The 25,474-nt window shown below is 47.8% G+C and overlaps 1 protein-coding gene across 1 annotated transcript in view; it reads left to right on the top strand.

Annotated features, from left to right (window-relative positions):
* LOC122379950 (carcinine transporter-like) overlaps positions 1–25,474 on the top strand; it is a 44,608-nt gene that overhangs the window by 5,988 nt on the left and 13,146 nt on the right. Inside the window, exons 2-8 of the mRNA XM_043362639.1 lie at positions 5,239–6,574; positions 16,730–16,931; positions 23,056–23,159; positions 23,613–23,767; positions 24,141–24,300; positions 24,695–24,830; positions 25,034–25,358. Of these exons, the coding sequence (XP_043218574.1) occupies positions 6,390–6,574; positions 16,730–16,931; positions 23,056–23,159; positions 23,613–23,767; positions 24,141–24,300; positions 24,695–24,830; positions 25,034–25,358 (1,267 nt within the window). The 5' untranslated portion in view covers positions 5,239–6,389. The remainder of the gene's footprint in view (positions 1–5,238; positions 6,575–16,729; positions 16,932–23,055; positions 23,160–23,612; positions 23,768–24,140; positions 24,301–24,694; positions 24,831–25,033; positions 25,359–25,474) is intronic.

The raw sequence follows: 25,474 nt of genomic DNA, 5'->3' as shown, positions 1-25,474 counted from the left end.
AAATCCGAGAGATGAGGGTGTCAAGTTGGAAAAAAAGTGGTACGATCTATCGTGGAATGCCCCCCCCCCTATTTATGCCCCTGAGGTCATCTCAGGTCACGAATGGTGTCTAACAGTTTTTCGCAAATAACTTTTGATAGAGGCATGCTAGAGCGGTGAAAACGCCTTATGTGTGTTCAGCTCGACGATACGGATCGACTGATATGCAACATGACCTTTTCCGATCAGGTCATGACCTTGACCTGAGGTCAAATTTTCAAGTTGTTCTTTCAAGGTCAAGTTATAGTTGATTCGATGCGTCTTGACGAGAGGAACACGATGCCGGTAAAAGTAAGCTCGTACAAGGCTTGAGTCAAAAATTATTGCAGAAAAAAACTGTTTCCGAAAAAAAATCGGTTATTTTTGCAGTTTTTGCCCCCTGCAGGGAAAACCGTTGACGTTAGGTCAAATCTGAGAAAATTACTCTGAAAGGGCGTTAATAGGGCTATCGAATGCGCTTTTCCGCGGCGCTTTAGCTCTATTGGTTCCCGAGTTATGCGTTGGCTTCCTGGAAATTGTCGACATTCGACCTGAAAATCGGCGAAATTTTGCCTTCAATGACCTCTGGTGACCTGACCTTTGACCTGACCAAAAAAGTGACCGAAGTGATTTCGTCATTATTTTTTGCGCTCTTTCGAACGCCGCCTTTCGCGTATCGCTACGTGGCCCAGGAGCCGAGTTAGCAGGGGGGAGGGGGTGTTCAAACACCCCCCCCCCCCCAGCAGGGCGTGGAAATCCAGGACCCCCAGCCGGGCGCGGGTTAAGAGATCGCTCTTGTTCGCCCGGCTGCCGCCTTCGGGCGTATTCTGGCGCAGGACGCCGTGTCAGCCGAACGATCGGTCGAATGGGCTCAGTGTCACTACCATTCAGTGTCGCCTGACATTGACCAATCTGGTCCACTTGCCAGCTCTGTGCATTGCGTAAGAGCGGTGCGTTTACTTTGAGGATAAGTGGAGCTCTGATACTGATATTCGAGCCTCGAGGATTGTGTGAAGGGCCACCAATAAAGAACGCGCTCTCCCTCCCTCCCTCCCTCCCTCCCCCCCCCCCCCCTCTCTCTCTCTCTCTCTCTCTCTCTCTCTCCATCTCCCTCCCATCCTATCCTTTCCAAACAGCCACTGTGACAGCTTCTGCTCACTCAGTGTAGGAAGAGTATTGGAGAACCCGTGTGCCAGTCTGCTCACCTACCTACCTTCTCGTTCGGACAGTCAATTTACTACTGATCCTCTGGGGTGACCAAATATGAGGAACGGGACAGTAGTTGACAGCCAGAGCACGTGACGGCCCCGGCCGATCCGACCCGAGTACGCACGTGGTGTAAGGTGCTCTCCGGTCCCTACGGGGACATAATCTGAGATCAAACGATAGCTATAAGACTGCGTAGTCGTTTGGAGAAAGTAGGAATGTGGTCGATTATCGTTGTATCTCTGTCTGGACGTTTTTGGGTAATTGTTTCTACGAAACTATTATACCGTTAGCCAACATCTAAGACAAGCAGCGGGCTATTAGCATCTCCGCTTCATTAATTCTCCTCATGATCGCAATATTCACAGGTTTGCTGGCTTCCGTAAAGCTTTGCTAGCTGGTTTGAGCGCTGACCATCGGTTTTGTCGTAGACGTGGGTCGCAAGAGTGCCGAATGCCCATTATGCCCATTAGGACTAATTAGCGTCATTCAATGGTAATTAACTTTTACTACACTCACCTGCACGTTAACGTCTTGACAAGTCACTCAAAGCGGTAGGCCGTGAGGAAGAGGCTTCCACATCTCTCTCTCTCTCTCTCTCTCTCTCTCTCTCTCTCTCTCTCTCTCTCTCTCTCTCTCTCTCTCTCTCTCTCTCTCTCTCTCTTCTGTGAACATCGCCAACACCTCGGACTTAGATGGGACAGTGTTGTGTGAGGGTCAATACCCTGCTGCTGGTGCTGGTCAGGGTAGCGCATGCTGTCTCCGTGTCCGCCCTCAGCCGCAGCGGGGGTGGGAGCGAGCCGCGAGGGTGCCCCGTCATGGCCATTGGGCCGGCGGAAGGGCGCGTCATCGCTTTCCGCTCGGTCTCTGTCGCTGGGCGGGGGCGGCATGGGCCGCTGGACCGGCACCCCACGCCGCCGGGCTGAACTGGCACCCCACACCAGCCCCGAGAGGCAAAGTACAGGGTGTCTCATAAGTTCGTTCTCACATTATATTTGCATGTGAAACAGAGTACATTGCGTCTTGATATATTTGTGACCCCTCAATGTGCTCCCCATAGGCAAACACATGAACACATGCTGCGGCATGCCAACCGGCATGTTTGGCTGCATAGCAGGCTTAAAGTTAATCCAGACTGACTTGACATGCGTCGTGAGCTCCTCGAGGCTGGAACAGCGCTACGCTTCGACGAGCCTAATTTTCAGCATAACCAACAAAATTTTATGAAATTCTGATCCGATGAGGTGCCTGGCATGTGGTCTTGCCACAAACGCCTGTCACAGTCTCCTTGCACCGCTTTTAAGCTTTGCTTGACCTGTGCACTGATGCACTGTCTTGCCTGAAGATGGGCCTACGACCTCTCGGATGCCATTTTCTCCTCTATAAATGTGTTCATACTCGCGGTTCGAGTTCAGCTTGAGGGTTGAAACTCCTCCCAGATGTTCTTAGAAAAGCATTATGCTTCCCAAAGCTGTTTCTGGGACACCAATCGCAACCTGGTCAGCGTCTGGACGCCTATAACCCCACAATACCGTGACCTTGGCCTTTCGCATAGGAACATAACGGGACGAAACGGAGGCCTCCTCCTTCGCCCGTATGGGGTTGTTTTCGGGTTTGGACGGGTGTTTCATCTCGAACGTGGACTAATTAGTCCAGATGACCTGGTTGATGTCCTCAGCCCTTTAGTTTTTTTAGCCTCAGGCATAACGAAACTCATGTTTGGCCATTTTAAGACGTTTTTGACTGTTTTGAGCCCTCCGGTAGGCAAAGCTTAAGTCACCTTGAGTTATGTACCCCGAAAGAACACTCTTAGACAGCTGGTAATCCATCCTAAAAAGTCTGCTTACCAACTTTCTAACCCTTTGACCTTTTTGATGGCCACTTTGGCGCCACACAGTTTTGGCCACATGGCTCACTCCTGAGAGCTGACAAAAAAGAGGATAAACTTGCAATGATTGACTCCCGACAAATCATCGGTGTCACTTTCTGACTGTGCGTCCAGTTAGCGATGGACATTGTCTACAGACTGGTAGGCCTCAATCACCCTCAATCGTCGCGAATGGTCACGTGCTGACTAAATACCGAGACGTACCCGTATTGGAGACCTCTATGTTGCGGCGTTAGCCGTCTGTGTAGGAAACGGGCTTTCTAGCAAAAACTATTTTGTCAACAGAAATTAGTTACTGTGGAACATATTTCTACCAGCCATGGCAACCACGTAAGCCCAGTAACGAACCAATTTCAGCGTGCCTTTAAGCAAGAGAGCCTAAAAACGTAAAATTTAGGTGAGAACGAACTTATGGGACACCCTGTAGGTGCTTATGACAAATTATGACGACCAGCTGACCCCTGCCTACCTGTATTCCTGAACTCTATCGATCTGAAAAAATATAGTCACGAAAGGAGCCGAAATATTTGCGGACTAATCATTGTTATCCCTTATTCTTCAGATGCTGTTTAGTGAATGAGTTAAGTGATTGATGACTTCCTGAAGCAGTTAATTTTATGACCCTGCCTGTTTTCTCGACTGTGTGAGGTCTTTCTCAGTCTATTTTTATCCAACGATATAATTTATTGAGTTATCGTGACGGGCATACTGCTGATTGCATTCATTGCATATCGTAATTCTTTTGTTCCCATCGTGTCGTGACAGCTGGACGTAAGTCAGATATAACATCGGTAAATCGTAATCTAATCATTATTAATGTCTGAATTGTCTTACAACCTGTCGTTGGCCATGCCACATTGCGGGCACGTGCACACTACATCAGCGCCGAGCGACGGGTGGAGAATCGTCAAGTAGGAGGCCGGCTCTCGACGGCCGGCAACCCTTCTCTGTGCAGACACACTGTTTTAGCGACCGTCCCTCCCAGATCACAGCATTTCGTCCGCCGTCTCAAAGCGATGTAAAGGACGCCTGCGGATGGTGGCGCGGGATGAGACTTTTCCCGTCGTATATTCGTTAGGGCTTAACGAAAAATGTTGATTTGACGAAATCGAGACCATATCTACCCAAGCTTCGGATACGAGGTAAAGGAGTATGTAGCCTCGTTAATACTGCATAGCACGGGAAGCAGATGAAAACTTCATGATGATTTTGGAAAAATGGAGTACCTACCAACGAGCTCTGAAAATCCCATTTCATTAATGTCATGTTTAACGAAAGTTCATTACTGCGATCTAAAACGTAGTCCTAAAACATTCACCGTAGTTGGCTGCTTCCCAACGCGATATCACACACGATCGCACACGCCTGTTGTTGTTAGGTACTCTTGTGTCGCGTCGCGTCGCGTCTAGACACCGTACGTGCGTCGCTCGCCCACGGCATGCTGTGACGCCACTAAGCGACAGGCCGGAGCCACCTCCGCCTTCGTGAGACTAATGATAACCTTGGTCTGCAGAGGCCTGTTGTGACCGGCCGACGCGACGCCATTCAGGGACGGGCGAGGGCAGGTGGAGATCAGTAATTACCGCGGCCTGAAAATCTGGATAAAACGCCTCGCTGTCGGCGGCCGAGGTCGAGGCTTAACGACTTCATCGCTTCGATTTCTCAGGAAGCTGCTTTTAATCGCAGTAGGATAAGGAAAGGAAGCACAGCTGCGATGAATTTTGCAACGATTTTGTCAGAACGATTTCAGTCCTTCGTTGAAATCGAGACTTTGAAATATTGGTTGCATACATCATAATAAAAGCTTGCGAAGGAAGTTGTCAGGTGTTCGAGTTTTAGCTTTTTGACTCTCCGCTGGCCGCACGTAGCCTGTCGTCGAAATTAAGCAGCACGAAATGAAGCACTTCAGCAAATTAATAATTAATAAAATCAGGAATGCAGACTCTGATATTAAACAAAGCGGTTACACGGGCTTAATCACTCACTGACGGGAGGACAATTCATATCAAATTAACATTGAATCACAATTCACCTCAAACCACACACAAGCCGCGGGCGTGGGTATCTTTTGTTCGACTGTCACCGTCGTGTATGACTGAGTACCCGCATTTCTGGCTTGTTGACAGGACCAGGCACCGCCGCCCTCGGCTGCCGGTGCCGACGGCAGCCGTGATTGGCGGCTTTATTGAGAGCATTAGCCGGGTGACGGCCGCGCTGGGGCCGTACGCACAGCCCGCCCCATCGCCAGCCTCCTCTCCAGTCAGAGTCGCTCGCGCGGGGTCCTGCCAGCTCGGTCCGCACAAGAATCCTCCGCCTGGACACGCTCCCCGGGCGCCGAGAGGGCGGAACGAGCAGGAAGCGCCCCACCATCGCCCAGGGAGGAGTTTTTATGAGCGTTCATCAGTGGTTCTGCTCGCGTCGTGTCCGGTTCATGGTGATTTGTTCCAATGATTTATGACATGAACGGCGTCGCGTCAAGCCTACACGTGTAATAGTGCGGTGGTCGGCGTGTGTTCGGTCTCTCCGAAGTCTCGTGCGGACAGGTGGGCGACACGGTGCGAGGCGAGGCCGCTCTGGGGTGAGACAGAGGCGAGCGTGTGGCGACGACACGGACGGGGACACGGCGGCGGCGCCCTGACACGGCACAACTGAGGCCGGCGCGGGGCCAGCGCGCGGCGCCGCTCTGAGGCGCCCCAGCGGCCGGCCGGCCGTGCCGTCAGCACCGCGGGCGGCTCTCGCTCAGAGGACAGCCACCATTCGTGTGCTGAGAGCGAGCGCAGACGGCGCGCGACACTGGCCGCCGGCGCGCTGCGACAGTGCCAGCTCCGCCGGCGCCGGAGACGCACCGGCGCCCTCCTCCGCGAGTGTGTGTGCGACACGGTGACTGAATGTTCCCGCGGCGGCGGATATGGGATACGTGCAGTGCCGACGATGAAGACGAAGAGGAAGCTTTGACTAAGGGTTTGTGTGTGATTTGGGGGAGCGTCCGCCAGCGAGGCGATATCAGACCGTGGTGCTGGTGGCCGTCGAGCCTTTTGAGAGCGCCAGCGCGAGAGAGAAATCGAGCGAATCAACTAAGAACATCGTCAGTCAGTGCCTTCGAACGAGTGGATGTTTGACAATCATCGCAGGATAGTTTGATAGCGGCGACCTGATGCGGTTAAAACTCGGTGGCAGTGAGTGCAGTGTTGTGCTCAGGCGGAGTCTGAGGTGAGAGTGTGAGTAGTCTGGTGAGATAGGAAGCGTGCAGCCATCGGCAGCACATTGAACCGCCGTCATGATTGACTTCGACAATGTGCTGCTGGAGATTGGCCAGATGGGCCGCTACCAGCTGGGCATGTACCTGCTGCTGTGCATCCCAGCCACCATCCCGGCGGCGTTCATCGCCTTCCAGCAGGTGTTCATCGTGGCCACACCGGACCACTGGTGTTGGGTGCCGCAGCTCAGCAACCTCTCAGTGGGGTGAGTACCGCAGCTGCCGACCGCGCCGCCTGGCTCGGGCTGAGGAGGGACTTCCTCCGGGGTGGGTGCACGGGACGAACACACCGCCGATCCAGGCTGAGGAGGGACTTCCTCCGGAAGGGGACACCGGCAGGCAGGGCTGAGGGGGACTTCCACCGGGGTGGGGCGCCAGATATCGCAGCTACCCGTATGTCCGGCAGCGCATAACATACGGTAGGTGCTTCAATTATACTGCTGCTTGAAAGAAAAAATTAAGTGTGAGCCTAGCAAGCAAAAATTATGACTTATGCTTGAAAAAAGTTGTGTGAACCTAGCAAGCAAAAATTTTGACTTATGTTGCTTAGTACTGACTATTTGAGTATCAAAACTCAAAAGCATCGCTACGCCACGCTAAACAGCTGTCATTATTAGGTCGATTGGTCAATTGGTTGCGACAAAGATAGTCACAATTCTTTGACCCTAATAAATAATTTGATTCCTTTGGCGAGAAGCCCTGGTGCAGCTCAAGCCAGCACTACATACTACACCGGTTCAGCCAGGTGGCTGAGTTCCTGGACCACCTTGCTGTAACATCTCACGGGCGTAAACAATGCATTTTGCATTCAAATATGCCTGTTCTCTCTAAGAAACAACGTTTCTAGCATGGCATAGATAACTATCTGACGATGTTATGTTGATGTTGTCGACATTATTCGATGGTAGCCGACTAGAAAAAGGAACACTCGCAACACTCGCTAGAATTTGCACCAGAAACATGAAACGAGATGTTATTCGTCACCGATACACGTGGGAATCTTTGTGTTTGCAACTGTCTCAGCGATGGCAACACTTTTCACACGCGTGTGAAACAACTTATTTTCATTATGCTGAACCTTGGCAAAACAGCTTCCACTGACCTCAGGTAGGTAAGTCCATTCCAATAAGCAATGTGTGCTCTTCGCCCGCATTGCTGTTGGTCATGCGGCGCTCGTGCCGCGTGAAGTAGGCATGCTAAATTATTAAAAACCTTGCATTGCAATGTCAACGGAAAGATAAAACTACAAGTGAAACGGATCTGATCCTTTTGAGTAGAAAAAGAAGGCTCTCCTTACGCTTGGCTCTCACGAACCTAACTACGTTTTGAACGAGCGACAGGAAGTCGTCAGCTGCATGAAAATGACGAAATCGTTAGGTAGGTACTTTATTGTCTCGGAGGACATTATTGACAATTAGAATTACCTTAATTTGCACTTGATTGGGATCTGTCCGTCTTTAGCTCTGGAAAAGACTGATTTCGTTGACGGATTCCGTCTGCAGCAAAGGTACCTAGATGTGCATTGTGCACGCTCCAGGTATGCTTCGATATAATTAAATATTAGGCACTATACAATACAAGAATAAGACTACGGGCGTCTGCTGTGGATCAGCCTTTACCATTTCTGTCAACTTCACTTATTGGATGAGCCTGATCAACTTGATTTGATAATGCACTCTCAGATTCCCTGTTCGCGAATTGGGACAGGTTTTTCGAACGGTCACCAACAGGTTTTTGGTTGAATGTATGAGTTGAATGTACACCGCGTGGAACAATATGTTTAAAGCATACCTACATACCTATAGGTGCATGATGCATAGATAAAACGTTGTAATGCGATAATTAAATTCAGTCAGATCTGCATTTGGTGATACGCACTACCAAATAGCCTATAATTCATATCCGGTCCCCGCCATGACATTAAGAATAGGGCTAGTGACTGTATTTCAGCTTGTCAGCTGATATGCTGATTAGTGATTATCTTATAGGCACATAGAGCATTGTCTATTAATGTCATGCTCTGCCTCATAGTTTACCAAATGCTGCATTGCTGCCTCAGTAGTTGCATTACTTATGGATAAAGTTCGCTAACAATAGCTATGTCAGGCCACTATGGGCTATATGAGGTCATCAGGCACTCTGAGGAAAAAAACTAGCCCTTTGAGGCGAACAGAGGGCCCTTTAGGACAATCAGAAGACTTTTAGGCAAACTAGGGGCCTTATGAGGCCAACAAAGGGCCCTTTGGGACACAAACAGGGCCTCTCAGGCACCCGGAGGGACCTCTTTTCTAAGGCAAACAGGGGGTCACTTTAGATGATATGAGGACTATTTCAGGCCACCAGGGGCCTCATGTACATATTAGAACAACATACGGCCATCTGAAGTAAAAGAGGATCTTTTGAGGTAAAAAAGGGCCCCTGGAGAGAAAAAGACGGCCCTTTCAGGTACCCAAAAGGCCTATGGGGGACACTAGAGGGCCCTTTGAGGCCAGTGATGGTCTTCAGAGGCCATCAGAGGGTCCCTCTGAGGGTAATATAGGGTCCTTAAGACGACCAGAGGCCCCCGTGAAAATGAATGTGTCACAAGGCCCGTTTTGCATCAAAGGTCAGGTAGCTATGCCCAGTTTTGGCTCTCTGTTGCCGACGTGTTCCGAGCTGTAGCAAAAAAAAAAAAAAAAAAAAAAAAAACGATGTGGTCGCACCCACGCCCCCCTCGGCCGGCCAGGGTCCTTCTAACCAGGGATGCGGAGCCGTGGAAATTTCAGACGGCTCCGGCTCCGGCTCCGGAGAAAAAAATCGGATCCGGCTCCGGCTCCGGCTCCGGGTGAAATGTCATGGCGGCTCCGGCTCCGGCTCCGGCTCCAGTACTCAGTACATTCTCTAGAGTCTAGACAATTAAATACGGGTGGAAGAGAAAAGATGAAGGATTGGTTCACGTTCCTTCTGTATTTGTATAAGAGGACTATTTTGAATACCACATGTTTTACTGCCTTGTACTGTCAAACCGAACTAGGTCAATAATTTTTTCCTCTTCAAAAAAAAAGCAACCGGACCGAAGTCGCCGCCTTTTTTGACGGCTCCGGCTCCGGCTCCGGCTCCGGGCTATATTGTTTCACGGCTCCGGCGGCTCCGGCTCCAGCTCCGGCTCCGCACCCCGTGCTTCTAACTCGGCTTCTGAGCCACATACCAACCCGCCAAAGGCAGCGTTCGAAGGGACGCAAACAATAATGACGAAATTACTCTGGTCACTTTTTAGATCAGGTCATCACATAGGTCATCCAAGGTCAAATTTCGCCAATTTTCAGGTCCAATTTCGACAATTTTCAACAAACCACCGCATGACTCGGAAATGAATAGAGCTACAGTGCCCGGGAAAAGCGTAGTTAATAGCTCTTTTAACACCCGTTTCGCTGTTTCCATTCTCAGGACATTCAAATACTTCTCCTCCATGCTGCAACCCCTGATCCGGGCTGGACCTGGACGGGCAACTTTATTCCATGCGGGCGGCTCCCATTGGAGCGCACTGCAGCTCCTAAGGAAGCACACTCGTAACCGGGTGCAGTGAGCAGTGAGCACTTGGGGGGCTGGTCGGCCTGTCCTGTTGGACAGGCTCAGCCCCGGTGACTCACCAAGGTGCCCGCCCAGACCAATGTCTCCCTCAATTCCTATCATCCTTCCGGCCCTGAAATGGTCTCGTCAAACCGAAAGCCGAAAGGGCCTGGGCCCAACCCAACAACACAAACAAAGCTCTTTTAACGCTCTTTCTGTAAACTGTGCTCAGATTTGACCTAGGCCTGTTAATTCTACACCTTTTATGTCGAAACATTTTTATGTTTCTACAGCTCTGTAGGTCTGACAGCTCTTCCTGCGAAATCTTTTTTGGGTCGAAAATGGCAGAACATGACGTCATTCTGACGTCATTTGCGGCCAACCTATCATAGCATCTGGAACAAAATTGGTCACAATGTGTAAAATGGATGCCCAGAGACGTCCTGAAAGTTTGGTGGCGATATCTGCAGTCATTTAGGAGATAGCTACGGAAGAGGACAGGGGACCGTTTCGCCCCCTCCCCCCTACGGGGCGCGGGTTAGTGCCCTTTCAACTCAGGCTACAAGGGCCCTTTTGCCACTTAAGGGCCCTTTCAACCCAGTCAGTAAAGGGCCCTTTTGACTGCGGACCCCCCCTGAGAGAAATCCTAGATACGCCACTGATAGCTAATATTGCCCATCAGACGGTGCATATTTCAGCTTCACATTGCCTGAAGCCAGGTACCATGAATCAACGTCTTATTTAGTCAACGCTGTATAAATCAACGTTGACTAAGTAAGACGACTATAATGAAAAGACCACTAAAGTTCAAAAGCCTAGCATAGCGTGATTCTAAAAGTTCAGCTGCTATATTTTGCGTTGGAAGCATAGAACATGGAGAAAACCGCAAGGAATGTTCATTCGGTACTCGCGGTCACCTGGCACACGGACACGTGGCAGCTATCCCCTCCCTGGTTTTATTTTGAGGTAACGCGCCTACCTGAACAGTGGATAGGTTGCGGTTTGCGCTTCCTTATCTAGGCAACATAGGCGGCGGAACGGGGAGGGCACCGGGGCACCGTGTTCCCCTTGGATTTTGGCATTTTAACATTAGCCCGGTGCGTTGCGTGGAAAGAATGGGACCAAAAGTCGGCAGTGCCCCTCTTTAATTGAAGGCGTTCCGCCGCTATTGCTAGGCAATGCAAACATAGACAAGTAGACAAGCAATTTAGGTATGACGGTTATCTGAGGTTAAAGTGACCATCCGACCTAAGCATTAGATTTGAATTGAGATAGCCAAACTGGGGTCCCTGGCTCACAATAACCGGTTTTGGCACTCGCAACGGCAAGAAATGCCTTAAATTGAAAATGTTTAATTTCAAAGTTGCAGGACTTGGATTCCGAGGGATGCATTTGAATGCCCCCTCTGAATTTGTGACGTCAGTGCAGATCTAGCAGATTTTAAAATCTTATATTTAAAACCTTTGTACAGCTTTGGTGGTATATGTTGCATTTCTCGTAACTCTGCTGCACTTTAACCCGCGCCCCGCTAGCCATACGCGCCCTGCTAGGGGGGGGGGCAGATTCTGCCCCCCTCTCTAACTTCCGAACCGATGGTCGTAGAAAGACGGGAAAAACGGCAATCGAAAGCTCTCAACAAGGCGGATCTTAAGAACCCAAATTTTTTGCTTTAGTAGGTCAGAGGTCAGATCAAGGTCAGGTCAAGGGTACAAAATGCAAGTTTCTACAGTTTCGGCCTTGCACCGTAGTTGCCGAAGAATGGACTGAGACTGATTGCCCAAAACGTGTTCTCAGGCTACCAAGACAATATTCGTTGCATACAATGTCATGCAAAGGTCAAGGTCAGGTCAGGTCACCAAAAACGAAATATAGAAAAGGGCATGTGCGACACATGTTTTATGGGTCATTTTATTCATAGAATTCAATGGGCACACTCAATAAGTGATATGGACCACATCTGGATGAATTTCAGGTCGAGGTCAGGTCAAGGTCAGGTCGAGGTCAAATTTTGAAGTTGGTTGTTAAGGCCTAAAAAGGTGTCTATCTGATGCAGTTTTTTCACGGCAAATCGAATGGTGCTATTTTTGTTTCCGTACGAGGTCTAGAACTTCCAAAAAATCCATTAAAAAAATTGTGTGTCGTGACGTCATAAGATTTTGAATAACTCCCACATTTTTGAACTGATTCTTCTAAAAATTGGTATGTAGGTGCACATAGACCACTTCTCTGACATATATTCCGTTTTTTATACACTCAAAATTTTGGATTTTATGATAATTTTCCTAAAAAAGTCAGTTTTTTTTATTTGGGCCAAAATCCAACAATTTCAAAAACCGAGATAGCCATTTGATAGACAAAGTAGGGTAGCCTGGGGCAAGACGCCCCAGATAATTTATTTTGCTACATAACTTTTGTCCTACATCACCTGGAAGGCCAAATTTGTGCTCAATGCGTTCTTTGGACATTTTACTTTAAATTCCACCCCTCAAATTCATTCACTCATGATCGGACTCCAAGCTAGGAAGTGAGTTGGCAAGAAGCCCCATACTCTAGATTAAAGATTAAACATGCTAGTTGACCAAATCTTTTATGAGAGGTCCGTTAGACCTTGGGAGGCACGGCACTGAAGTTAGCACCTTCCATCCTATCAGGTGTTCAGTTATGACACTATTGTATGAGCAGGTTTTTCACCTGCCTCATAAGGCCAAATAATAAATTATTGCCATGCAACTGTCAACCAAATACTTCCTTTGCCATCCGGTTGCTGAGAAAACTACACATAAATGCATAGAAACTTACTGTTTGCCAGCTACCGAACATTAGGAAATGGGTAGTACGAACAACACATGAGGCAAAACGCCCCATGGGGCTTTTTGCCCCGCGACCTATTGGGGCGTTTTACCCCATCACGTAGTTCGGTCAGAAAACAACGCCTTGCACTCCAGCAAGACATAATTTAACACGAACCAACCCGGCATTATAAGCGTTAGATAATAGTTGTTCAAAATACATAAAAGTCGTTAACCTGATGTGGACCATAAAAGAACGCCATGATGCATAACCTGACAACAAAATATAAAAATCACTCCAAAAACACATTTTTGGCTATATCTCCCTAAGGAGTCATCACAATTTCTTTCCAGTCTGGTCATATAATGATCATATAGTGCACGTTTTATAGAAGAGAGAATATTTCCCCAGATCCTTGCCAGTTCCGAGAAACATCGGTGAGGCGTTTTACCTCGGCGGGGCGACTTGCCCCGGTCTACCCTACATAGAATCACGTATAACCTTTTTTGTTACGTCTTGATCCCTTTAAAAATGAAGATGTTAGCGGCGCTTGGAATTTTGCCGTTTTTTAGGCGAAAATGGCGGACATGACGTCACTAAAACGTCGTTTTCTAAAGAATTGTCCGACGGATTTTGCTCAAATTTTCAGGAAACGTCTTCAATTGATGTATGATAAGGTGCTGAAAGTTTGACATCGTTGGCGTGACGTGTGTAGAAGTTATTGGCGAAAAACGGGAGGGGGGGGGGGGCAGATTCTGCCACCCCCGGCGGGGCGCGGGTTAAAGGTACCAAATTATTGCTTCCAAATAATGTCATAGGAACAGTGAAGGCTCCAACAAATAAACAAAAGTGAAAGTCCAATATGTCAAAAACCGCTGAATATGTTTTGGTAAAATTTGGTAGATATTCATATTTGCTCTTGCCTCTTTCTGAGCCATGGTACATCACTTTAATACCAATTTCGGTTACCTTTTTTAAAGGTAGGAGAGTCCCTTGAATTTGAAAATTGTAATGTTTGCAGATCATATTCTTTGTTCGTTCGTTTATTCATTTATTTATTTATTTATTTATTTATTTATTTATTTTTTTATTTTTTTATTTATTTATTTATTTATTTATTTATTTATTTGTTTATTTATTCATTCATCCGTATGATGAGACACATTCTGCTGGTAGGTAAATAGAGTCCACCGCAGAAGTAATGCGCGGTTTCAGTCGTGGTTATGCTTTGCTTCTGTATCTTAGGAAGGATTTCCCAGTCCAGAGTCAGACTAGAATGAAACCTGGAATGTAGCTTACACGAATCGACATCCTTACAGCTGCAAGTTTATCTTTTGCTATCTGCTTTTGGATCACTCCGTATTTAAAATTTGTCAGTTAACCCGGCAGTTGCTGGGGTATTTCGCCAATCGCCACCAACCGTTTGCAGAGGGGGGAGGCGTTAAACGCCCCCAGCCGATAACTCGAGAACCAATAGCCGCAGCGAAACGCACGAGGCGGCAAACGAAAGAACGCGACGAGACGCTTCAGATGAGTACTTTAAAGTTGAATTTTGAGGCCACAGGTCGGGTCAAGGTCAGGTCAAACACCTGAAATAGGGCTTTCAGTAGCATGGACTTCAGAACCTCGCAATGGGCGTCTCTCGTCATAAACTCTGTCAAAACGGTGCACAAGCCTTCATTTAAGGCCTACAAGAGTGTCAGATCCATGTAGGGGTCAGTCAAGCATAGGTCAGGGTCAAGGTCAGGTCAACCAGGTAGGCACATATCCCCGAAAATCAAAACTGATATTCGCAGCCTGTGACGGATGTTTTATGGGTAATTTTGGGCGTAGAACACGAATGTGACATTCATTTTATCATATGTGTACGCGTTTGGTTCAAAAAGTTCAATTTAAGAAATGCATGTATCATGGTCGTGAAGTAGTCACGAGAAATTGCCAAGATTCAGTTCAAGATTTTGGAAAATGCGGAACAAAAATAAAAAATCGAAGATAGCCATTTGATTGTTCATGGTATTGGCAGTCTAATGGCGTTTACGACATGTCTGTGTCTTTATTCTGTGATTTCATATGATTTTTTGAACATATGCCGTTTTCGGTCGAAAACTCAGAAATCATAACGTCACTATAGCCTCGATATCTCAAAAATTTTCCGACCGATTTTTTTTGAAACTTTGTCACAATAAACTTCAATTAATTCCCTACAGGTACCCAAATTTTGGCGCTTAGCGCGGCGAAATAAGTGGGGGCGTTTAACGCCACCCCCAGCAACTCGCGGGCTAAAGCCATCTGTTGAGATTGGTAAAACCGCAAATAACTTCAGCGGTGGGCTGTACGTAAATGATAGTGATAAAAGGTTTATAATTGACACAGAGCGGCTAAAGTATCACCGATAAACAGGAATGACCGGAAAAAATATTTGATATGATCAGCAAAATGTGAAACGAAACAAAACAAAAAAATGTATGACATAACACACCACACATCCTGAACCTGAAAACCACATCCTGACATCCTAAACCAAACAGTAGGGAGTAAATCTTACGACTTGCTACAGTGAGGGAGATGAGAAGCATTTTTCTCTCGACCCCTATGCTCCTAACTTAGCATTTACACGGTTTCAGCTTATCTGTCCACTTGCCGTATTGTGTTCAGTGTGCACACACAGGCACTTACATCCTATCCGCCCATGATAAAGCCCTAGTTTACACGGCTCAGTACACAGCTTACCACTCACGCGATTGGGGTGTATCAGGAGCTTATCACACTACGAGTACTTCCCGGCTTCTCAGCACGATTACGCTGTGTTTTATCAATCAGCTCACAAGAGCTCGGTGCTCATCACGGTTATGTGACACGCGACTTGAACTGATTGTTGGCATGGCAGTATCCGAATTTAAGGTCCTAGGTCATTGGTTGACATTTCAGGTCAGGTCAATGAACCAAAAGCCAGGATAATCGGGACTAGCTAGAACGTCGTAAAGTGAAGCTGTTATGAGGTTATTTTTTTGTGTTGATCTCGAATATCATGCTATGAGTTTTGATCAGTCTTTATGCATTTAGGCCCGATGGCGTCAGTTCAGGTCAGGTCGACCAGTAGGCGTCCTCCCGGCTATCCGTAGTGGGTGTCAACCACCACTGACAGCTTCGTAACATGTTACGAAGGCATCAAAACTACCTCGTATGTATTTGTTTCATTGGGTGCTAAATTCGACATAAGCTCCAAAAACTACCGTAGAAACAGAGAAAACTCGAAAAAGTGAGCAAAGGAAATCCGAGGTCAGTGACCTTGCCCTGGCCTTGGCGTGACGTTTACACCCACCAAATCTATGGGACCAACATCATCTCACATGTTTGAGCGTTTACAATTACAAAAAAACAACTGCAAACGCGCGGATAATGTGAGCCGACATACACCGAATGGCGATTTCGGCCAAACATGGTCTCGAGAAACAGGTCACGGCCCACAGGTCAAAGTTCATTTGGGTCAGTGTCATAAACTTTTCGGGGTAGGTCTGAAATTGATCAACTCGAAGGTAATGTCACTTTCATTGCAATCGGCTGCTTTTTGCGCGAGTTATTTGCGAAAAACCAATGAGAGGTCCGTTCGACCCTTCAGGTGCGAGGGTCAAAGATGAATAGAGATGAACTAACTAGTCGCGCCTAATGCATTGGTCGTTCTTTATCTGACCTAAGTGGCCACTGTCTAAACTAAGCGTGGTGGAGTGACCGGTCATGTAGATGGTCTGATCTGACTATATATGTAGGTCACCGTCTGATCTGGCCTGAGCACTGAACTCTGAGCACTGAACGGACCTGAGAGACCGGTCATCATCTAGCCTGACCTGAAAGGATGGTCGAACGCCACCTGATCTGACCTAACGGACTGACCAGTCTTCAATTAATCTGACCTGATGCTCGACAGTCGTCTGACCTGACCTGACCGCCGTCTGACCTGCCCTGACTGCCGTCTAACCTGACCTGACCGCCGTCTGACCTGACCTGCCCGCTTCTGTCTGCAGCCACCGGAAGGCTCTCTCACTGCCTCCTGGCGAGTCTGGCGGCTACGACTCCTGCACCATGTACGACGTCAACTACACGGCCCTGTGGTACCAGGAAGGTGGCCAGTGGCCGGAGCGAGCCAACGTCTCGTGGCCAACAGCGCCCTGTCGGTACCGCTGGGAGTACGACACCACCTTCTACGACGAGACGCTCACAACCAAGGTGAGCGGTCATACAGGGCGCACCCATGGATCAGTCCGTCGCTGCCCAATCCGGATGGATTTTTTGTTCGTTTGTTTGATGGTTAGTTTGTTAGTTAGTTTGTTTGTTTGTTTTTATTTGCCATGGTTAGGCTATACACCAGGAATCCGGATGCATAGCGCTTGTTAACCCTCGCCGGCACAGGGTTGATGCAACCCACCCTGAGGTTTTTCGCGAATAACTTGCGTAAAAAGCGGCCGATCGCGACAAATCTTTCAGTACCTTAGCATTGATGAATTTTACACCTACCCTAAAAATTCCATGACCCTGACCTAAATGACCTTTGACCTGTGACCTACTTTCCGAGACCATGTTTGGGCGGAATCGCGATTCGGCGTATGTCGGCTCGCATTAGCCGCGCGTTTGCAAGCTTTTCGTGGTTTCAAACGTTTTAACATGTGATTTGATGTTGCTCTCATGCATTAGGGTGGTTGTCAAGGTCACCTGAAGGTCAGGTCAGGTCATTGACCTTTGGTGACCTCGGTTCACGTTTTCGAGTTTTACATGTTTCTAGGCTAGTTTTTTAGCTGATTTCGAATTTGGCAACCATTTGAACATTTACGAAGTAGTTTTGGTGCCTTCGTAACATGTTACGAAGCTGTCAGAGACGGTTGACACGTACTACGAAATACGAATACCCGTCACGACCCCTACCGGCTGACCTGACCTGACCTGACCCGACCTGGTCTAAATGCTTAAAGACATCATCTCTGATCAAAACTAACACGATATTCGTGATCAGCACCCCGGAAACCCTCATAGCAGCCACACTTTACGACTTTCTAACAGGTCTTGATTTTCCCGATTTTTGGGTCATTGACCTGACCTGGAAGGTCACCCGATGACCTAGGACCTTAAAATTTGGTATCATCGGCTTCTTCTCGTGACGGGCAGCACGCTCGTTTTTTTCCGCGAAGCTCTAGCTCGATCAGGGGCCAAACGCGAGGGGGGGGGGGGGTCGTATGTACCCCCCCTCGCAAAATGGCATGTGCCGGCGAGGGTTAAGATACGTGTAATACCGTTCGTTGCAGCTCGTATTTCTTCAGTTATGACGGTCGTCGTGCGGTAGCAACCGTCCCTGGTTTTGGAAGAGAATCCCTCATATTTAATTTAGCGTTAAGTTCGGTCCTTTGCATTTAATTAGGTATCAGTTTGAACTGCAACTGAACGTTTTGGCTATGTAAAGGCTTACGATGTAAATAATAAACCAATTATAGTACAAATACTGTCGATCCATACGAATGGGTAGGTATCGAAGCTCTGCACGATCATGCCTGGTGCCGAGCCAAGTTAAAAGTCTGTACTAGCCTTGACCTGTTTGGGTCTATGAAAATGGCATGTGAGAAGATAGGAATATCGTCTTAATTACCGGGTGATCATTTTTGAATGATACAAAAAGAAAGTCGCCACGTGCAAAGATAGGACAAGATATTTTGATTTCACGTGCTGGTTTACATGAGGGACATTTGGACATTTTGTTTTTTATCAACATTGTCCAAGTCCGTCCTAAGGTACGGTAAATATCATCCGTTTTATAGCATACCCTTTTTGGACATCTTAGTGTAACGATGCAATATCTCAGCTGGATGGCTTTGCAACACAACAAATTTTAGTTCATGGCGCATGTGCAAAGGCAATAGCACGGTTATACGGGCTTCCTGGGACCTGCAAAGGATCTTGGAGTGCACGGAGACACTAAGAATAACAAAAATTCCGAAGTGGACATTGTTGATGGAAGTGCGTTCGAGTGCACTGGTTTGGCGGACCCGGGGACGGTACGGCCTTCTTGAGAATGCTGTAACCTGTCGTTTGGCCGGTTTTGTATGACTAATTCACGCGTCTCCGACACTCTTTTCAACAAGAGTGTGCTTCTCCACACATGTTTTTGGAGAAATAAACAAATAAACAAATAAACATCCGCTCCTGTCATTGAGTTCCCGTGTCCCAAAGCTGGTAAGCCTGCAGCTTGCGAATAAGCGAGCACGACCGCCCGTCTTACAGCCCGGACTTCTCGTGACTGTACTTGAGTGTCTGGCCTCACCTAATGACAGGTGTGGTCAGATGTGAGCCGAAGACAATTGCACATCTAATAGTGGTAGAAGGAGACTTTACCCGGAGCATGGGACGGCGATAATCAGCAGAAAATGGTCAGACAAACCCGGCATCGAGCGGAGCTCAGCTGGTCGGCGGTCCGCGAGGGGAGCATACTTTGGGCACCTCCTCTAAGCTGGCTATTGACATTAATGACTGACTGTGTGTTCCAGATAAAATGTCCCACCGTACGTGTTCGATGGGTGTGTTTGGTTTACCTATCCAGCTTAACACATGGCTGATATTAACCCGGCGGCCGCTGGGCCTCCGCGCCACCCGCCGGCCGCTGGGGGGGGCATATAGTTGCCCCCCCTTTACTTCCGCGACGATATCGTCGCAACGCGAAGAGATAGAGAAGCGAAACTTTGCACACATCTTCCTGAATACCTAGCCAAAGTTGTGTCCAAATTTAATGTCGATCCCATTTGAAATGACGTCACAGTGACGTCATAAGTCAAATTATAGATTTGCGACTCTCAGTTTCCTCACGATACATCAGATATATGGGACCGAATATAAAGGGCCGATTATTGGTCAGGAACTAGATAGAAGTGTACTTAGATGTTTTAGGATGACAGCAGGTGCTGTCTAGTTCATTTACAGTTGAGTTTCATGCTCAGCGTCATCAGAAACGGTCCATATCGGAAAACGACAAAACTTTATGACGTCACTGTGACGTCATCTTAGGTGCTACAACCACCAAACTTTCTTCAAACATTGCCTAGGTATTCATTTGAAGCTATGCCAAGTTTCACGTTCGTAGCTCATCAGGTTTCGGAGATATTCCACAAAACGTAAAGGGGGGGCAACTTTATGCCCCCCCCCCCAGCGGCTCGTGGGTTAACAAATGTTTTTGTATCATTCAAAAATGATCACCCGGTAAATACAAAGGTTGACATTCGCACACAACTGAAAATGTTATCTTTGAAGGACTGGCACTTTTATAGAGCAATAGATAGCATTCAGGTATGTGGGACGCTTGCATGAACGGTCAATACTATTCGTCAGCGATCACATTATTGTCAACAACCACCGAAGTGATAGGTCCTTTATCCTTAGAATGCCAATCGACGTCACTCGCACTCAAAGGTGATTACCGCTCGCACGCAGCACATTTCTACATGCCTTGTACGGTCACAAAACGTTCAGCCGACAACCGATCACGTGTGTACCTTTCAAGGATTGAAGACATCTCCCTATCTGCTCCTTTTCGGGACTATTAATGTATCGTCTATTGGTGTTATTTGACGTCTAGCACGGGCCGGGATGTGATTTACAATTCAAAAGGCTTTATCAGTGAATGCCGCGGAGCCAGCAGGCCTTTACGGCCTGCGCTATCACTTGTATCGGACTGAGGAAGCACGGCTGGTCGGGGTCGGCCGGCTGCAGCAATGAGCGCGGTATCCTTGTTTGAGCCAACCGGGGCCTACGGACCGGAACAGCCCCCCCTTCCCTGTTCTCCCTCTTCTCCCCGTACCTACATCGCAGTACCCGCGCCACGACGTAACTAGAGTAAAAGACGACACGAGGCACCCGTGGACACTCTGCTTTCTCTCGAACTTAAATAATCTAAAGGGGCAAACAATGATCTAAAGCGTGAAATGCTATTTTACTCAGCACTGGTAGTCGCAAGGAAACATCTTGCCGTCCTTGGGCCCGATTTTCAACATTATGCCTTTTGTTAATGCGTGCGTTTTTTTGTGCCGTTTCAGTTCGACTTTTATATTGTCAATATGATGTACATATTGACAATATAAAAGGGTGCAGGGTGATTTTTTTTAACTGTTAAAAAGTAAACGTCAATGGTGGTCCCTAAATCGAAAAATCGTGTGCAAAAAAGTAATGCACGTGGTAGATAAATGTGGGACATTTTGTATGGTGTCATGATTTGTCCCTTTTAGCCGAAGGCCTCGGCCCCAATGGAGCCTGAAAATGTCCCACCAATCGGGCACGCATGGTCCACCGCCGTTCAGTAAGGAACGACACAAAACGATGATTTTGAAGCATTGAAGCAGTTCGAAGCATACGATCATTAACCCGCGCCCCAGTGGCGGTCTCAGCCAACTTCGCCCTAGTGGGGGGGGGGGGGGGGCATATGTTACCACCCACCTCTAACTCAAAAACTAAGAGGGCTAGGAAGACGCGGTAAAAACAGTCGATAGCTCTCAATGCGTACGTTTGAAAGTACTTAGGTCATTTTCATCTTAGAACAATATTGGGGTCACTGGAGGTCATCAAAGGTCAAAATTTGCCAAATGTCAATATATTTCTCAGAAAACATGCATTTATCTCAGGAACTATGATAGCTAGAAAAACGAATGGAAAAGCAATCGATAGTTATTAAACTCTTCTTATGAAAAGGTTATTATCAAAATTGACATCAGGTCAACGGTTTAGCCTCCAGAGGGCAAAAACTCCAAAAATAGCTGTTTTTACGAAAAGTGTTTTTCGACAATAACTTTCGACTAAAAAAAGCCACGACATTTCTATTGCCAGAATCGTGTTCCTCTCGCCGAGACGCGTCGAATGAACTATAATTTGACCTTGGAAGGTCAACTTGAAAATTTGACCTCAGGTCAAGGTCATGACCTGACCGGAAAAGGTCATGTTGCATATCAATCGATGCGTCTCGGCAAGACAAACACAATGAGGCCATCCCCAGCGTTCTATCTCTTTCCAATCGAGAGTTATTGGCAAAAATCTGTTTGTAGCCTCAAATGACCTCGGATGACTTTTCTAGAGGCTATCAGCAAAAACGACACCTTGGTAATCACGGGTGGTCCAAATAATTGTGATTCTGAAATATTTGGACTGTTCCTATGCGTACACACGGATCTAGAGACATTTTCATTTTTCTCCATTGCCTTATAATGGTAAGGTCACGACACTGACCTGACCTTAGGTCACAGATATAAAAAATCCGAGATATACAAATTGTAGGCGTCTATAACATCATGCAATCCACCAAGTTTGAAACCTTTCTGACAAACACTGCAGGCTGGACATGATCGCAAACTTTTTTTTAGGCTTGGTCAGTTAACTTGACCTGGTGACCTGACCTGACATGACCTGGGGTCAAAAATTTCACACATTGTCCAAAATTGATGTACCAAAAGCTACCCCAAGCGGCGCGGCGCTACGCGCCGCGGTTTATTATTTACACGCAAAAAACGCGACAGGGTGGTAACATATGCCCCCCCCCCCCCCACTGGGGCGAAGGTTAAGGAGATACCTCAGAAAGACATTAAATAATGCACGAACAAGCTTATAGTCATAAATAGCCTTCAAACGGTCCATCTGGCGTATGTGCAGCCTCTGAAGAATCATTCTTCAGGGAGAAACAAAAACAGCGAATCAGACACCACCAGGGCCGCCAGTACCAAAATCATCGACCTGCACTTTCTAGACTTCTAGTTTTTGGACCCAGGTATGGCAGATATAACAAGAAAACAGTGGAAATCTCTTGCAGAGCTAAAAATGGGTGATAGGAGCCTTTTCAGTCCGGCTAAAGGGTCTAGGAGTCCACGGTGCTGTTCAACACGTGCTCAGGCGGGCTGATTCGTGTCGGTGAGAGAGGGGGTAGCTTCAAGCACAAGTAAAATACACGATGGACGTTCCTTCACATCGTGTCTGCATGAAATCAAAATGTCCCAGAATGCTCGTCATGCTGGTATATAATTTTGCAATATATATTTGCATTTTAACGCCACTAAACCTCATTACTTTTTAACAAGTAAAAAAAATCACCCTGTACATACATAGATACCGTGTAGTGCATAATTGTAGTCACCCCCTGCGCGTTATTTGTGTGCAGTTTTAGGTGCGCTGCGAATGTGCAGTTAGAGGATACTGGATTTTTTTAGCTACGCTTGGTTTTATTTTTATGAGTTGTTCCAATTCGACCTGGCGTATCACAATTATGAGCGATTATGTAGGTATGGTGTTGTGTGTAGTTGAGGTCACCACCCTGGTACTTTTTTGGACGCTATTCCAGTTTGATCTGGTTTGTGCGGACAAGTGGCAGCCCGGTTTCAGCATCACGCTGTTCTTCACGGGCAGTCTCTTCGGCAACGTACTGTTCGGCTGGATGGCAGACAAGTGAGTGCGAACAACTCATTACTGACTCGTCCTGCGCTCCGACTATTTGTAGACTAGCCTGCAACACAGCATACTGAATGACACAAAGCTTGTGAGCGCTTTTTGCCTTTTGCCGTCTACGTTTCCCATTTTATTTATAGCTTGTCCATGCATGCATTCCGTATTACATCAGCTAATGATGCTGTTTCGTTATTTCATTGTAGCCTGCCAAAGATAAGCCTACAGCCATCCCTGTAAGACGTCTGATGATCATATCACGGGTCAGGGGGTACAACCGATTCAGCTGTGCCAACACGGTGGCGTCAGACGGCCTTATAGGACGCCCGCTGCCGTCAGAGGAGCTGGGCTAGGCGCCGACACTGAGCCACGTATTCCGCCCGTGTGCGGTCCGTGAATAATGACCCGCCACCGCGCGCCTAGCCCGTGTCACGTGCTGCCGCCGCTGACCGGCAGGTGGGGCCGCCGAACCGGCACCTTGGTCATCATGCTGGTAGCTATCCCACTGTCCATCCTGTGCAGCTTCTCGACCAACTTCACCATGTACATGGCCATCAGGACCGTGGTGGGGTTCACCTTCCCGGCGCTCTACCAGATTCCGTTCATTCTTGGTGAGTGAGACAGCATCGAGTGTGACGTAACTGTGCTCATCACCCGTTTAATTAGCCTGCCGCATTGTAAGCTAAGTTAACTCTTTTCGACAGTTGAGCAGGATCTTCTGATCTTTCATAAGCAGCCTTTTATCATATGATTCAATTATTCAGCCATGTGTTATCACAAACGCATTGGCACTGTAGTATTGAAACTAACTATATTATGTAGTATACTGGCACTTATATATTGGCGGTACCTCCAAGACCGAAACGGACTTATTTGATCGCTGGCTGCCGATTGCTGAGCAAGAATCTACCTCACCTGAGGCGCATTTACGGCATCGCTAACAGAAACACGCAGCCCACCTGACCCTCCCACTCCGCCCGTCAGCGCTGGAGCTGATGGGTCCCGCCTACCGCACGTTCGCCGGTATGGTGATCTGCGTGTTCTTCGCGTTCGCGCTGGCGCTGCTGGCGGGCATCGCCTACCTGTGCCGGCACTGGTTTGTGCTGTCACTGAGTCTGTCAGTGCCCTGGGTGCTACTCGCGTCGTGAGTACTGAAACAGGGCGCTGCTAGGCGCTGCTGAGTGTCTGTGGGACGTTTGATCCGAGCCTAACCAGCAGATGTGAGGCACAGTTTAGCAAGGATAGTCTTAGTATCAGCCCTAGACCAGACGATTTCCGTCCTAATGGGTGGTGTTTGACCTCTAACAATTGCATGATCGAAACAATAGTGCTACCAGCCGGAGACCAATTTCGTTATATATTTAGATACTGGTAGCGAATAAGGAGGCATGGAAGTTTGTCCTTGTTATTTTTCTGTGAAAATGAGATAAAGTTGGTGTTGTAGGTAAGCAGTAAAAAAAAAATCATTCGTAAATTAGGCTACTTGACCTGTGAAACTACATAGACTAGGTATCACATAAGAGTTCTCCTCACTGCAGATATTACTGGATTATGCCCGAGTCTCCACGATGGCTGATCCAGAACGGCCGATTAGAGGAGGCCGAGCGAATAGTCCAGAAAATCGCCAAGGTCAACAAGAAGCCCATACCAACGAATTACCTGGAAGGCATAAAGGTGAGTGAATTCTCTCAAATCGCTACAATGATTAGCGAAAATTGATACGATATGTGGTGTGGGGGATCTTTGCTTCACGCGGCCTGACGCCCTCTCTGTGACACTATGTAACCATTGTTGGAGTATCAGGCCATATCAGCTCGAGTTCTAGCCAGATAAAGGCGAGTTTCAGACGTTACATACGAGTGGTTCCCTTGTTCTAGGAGCTGAACGAGCCGGATGTGCCCGCCGAGCCGGCGCCCGTCTCCATGCGCTGTCTGGTCTGCGGCTACCCCAACATCCGCAAAAAGTTCCTCATCATCACCTTCAGCTGGACGGCGAACGCCATCGTCTACAACGGGCTGAGCTACAACGCCACCGACCTGGGCGTCTCCGACTACCTGGCCTTCTTCATCAGCGCCATGGTGGAGGTGCCCAGCTACTTCATCGTCATGTACACGATGGAGCGGTGGGGTCGCAGGCTCAGTCTGTGTGCCACCATGCTGCTCGGCGGGCTGGCCTGTGTCAGCTGCATCTTCGTGCCGAAAGGTTAGCGGAGAGGGAACATGATTGTTGGGTATGTGACAGGGATTTAATGAGTTGGAATGGGATGCAGACATTGGAGTGAATCTTGACGACACGATTCTGTCAATGCCACTTACATA

The sequence above is a fragment of the Amphibalanus amphitrite genome, unplaced genomic scaffold (assembly GCF_019059575.1).
Source record: "Amphibalanus amphitrite isolate SeventyFive unplaced genomic scaffold, NRLGWU_Aamphi_draft 000087F_arrow, whole genome shotgun sequence".
NCBI lineage: Eukaryota > Metazoa > Arthropoda > Thecostraca > Balanomorpha > Balanidae > Amphibalanus > Amphibalanus amphitrite.
Note: the sequence above shows the minus strand (reverse complement) of the source record. Positions and strands in the feature narration are given on the sequence as shown.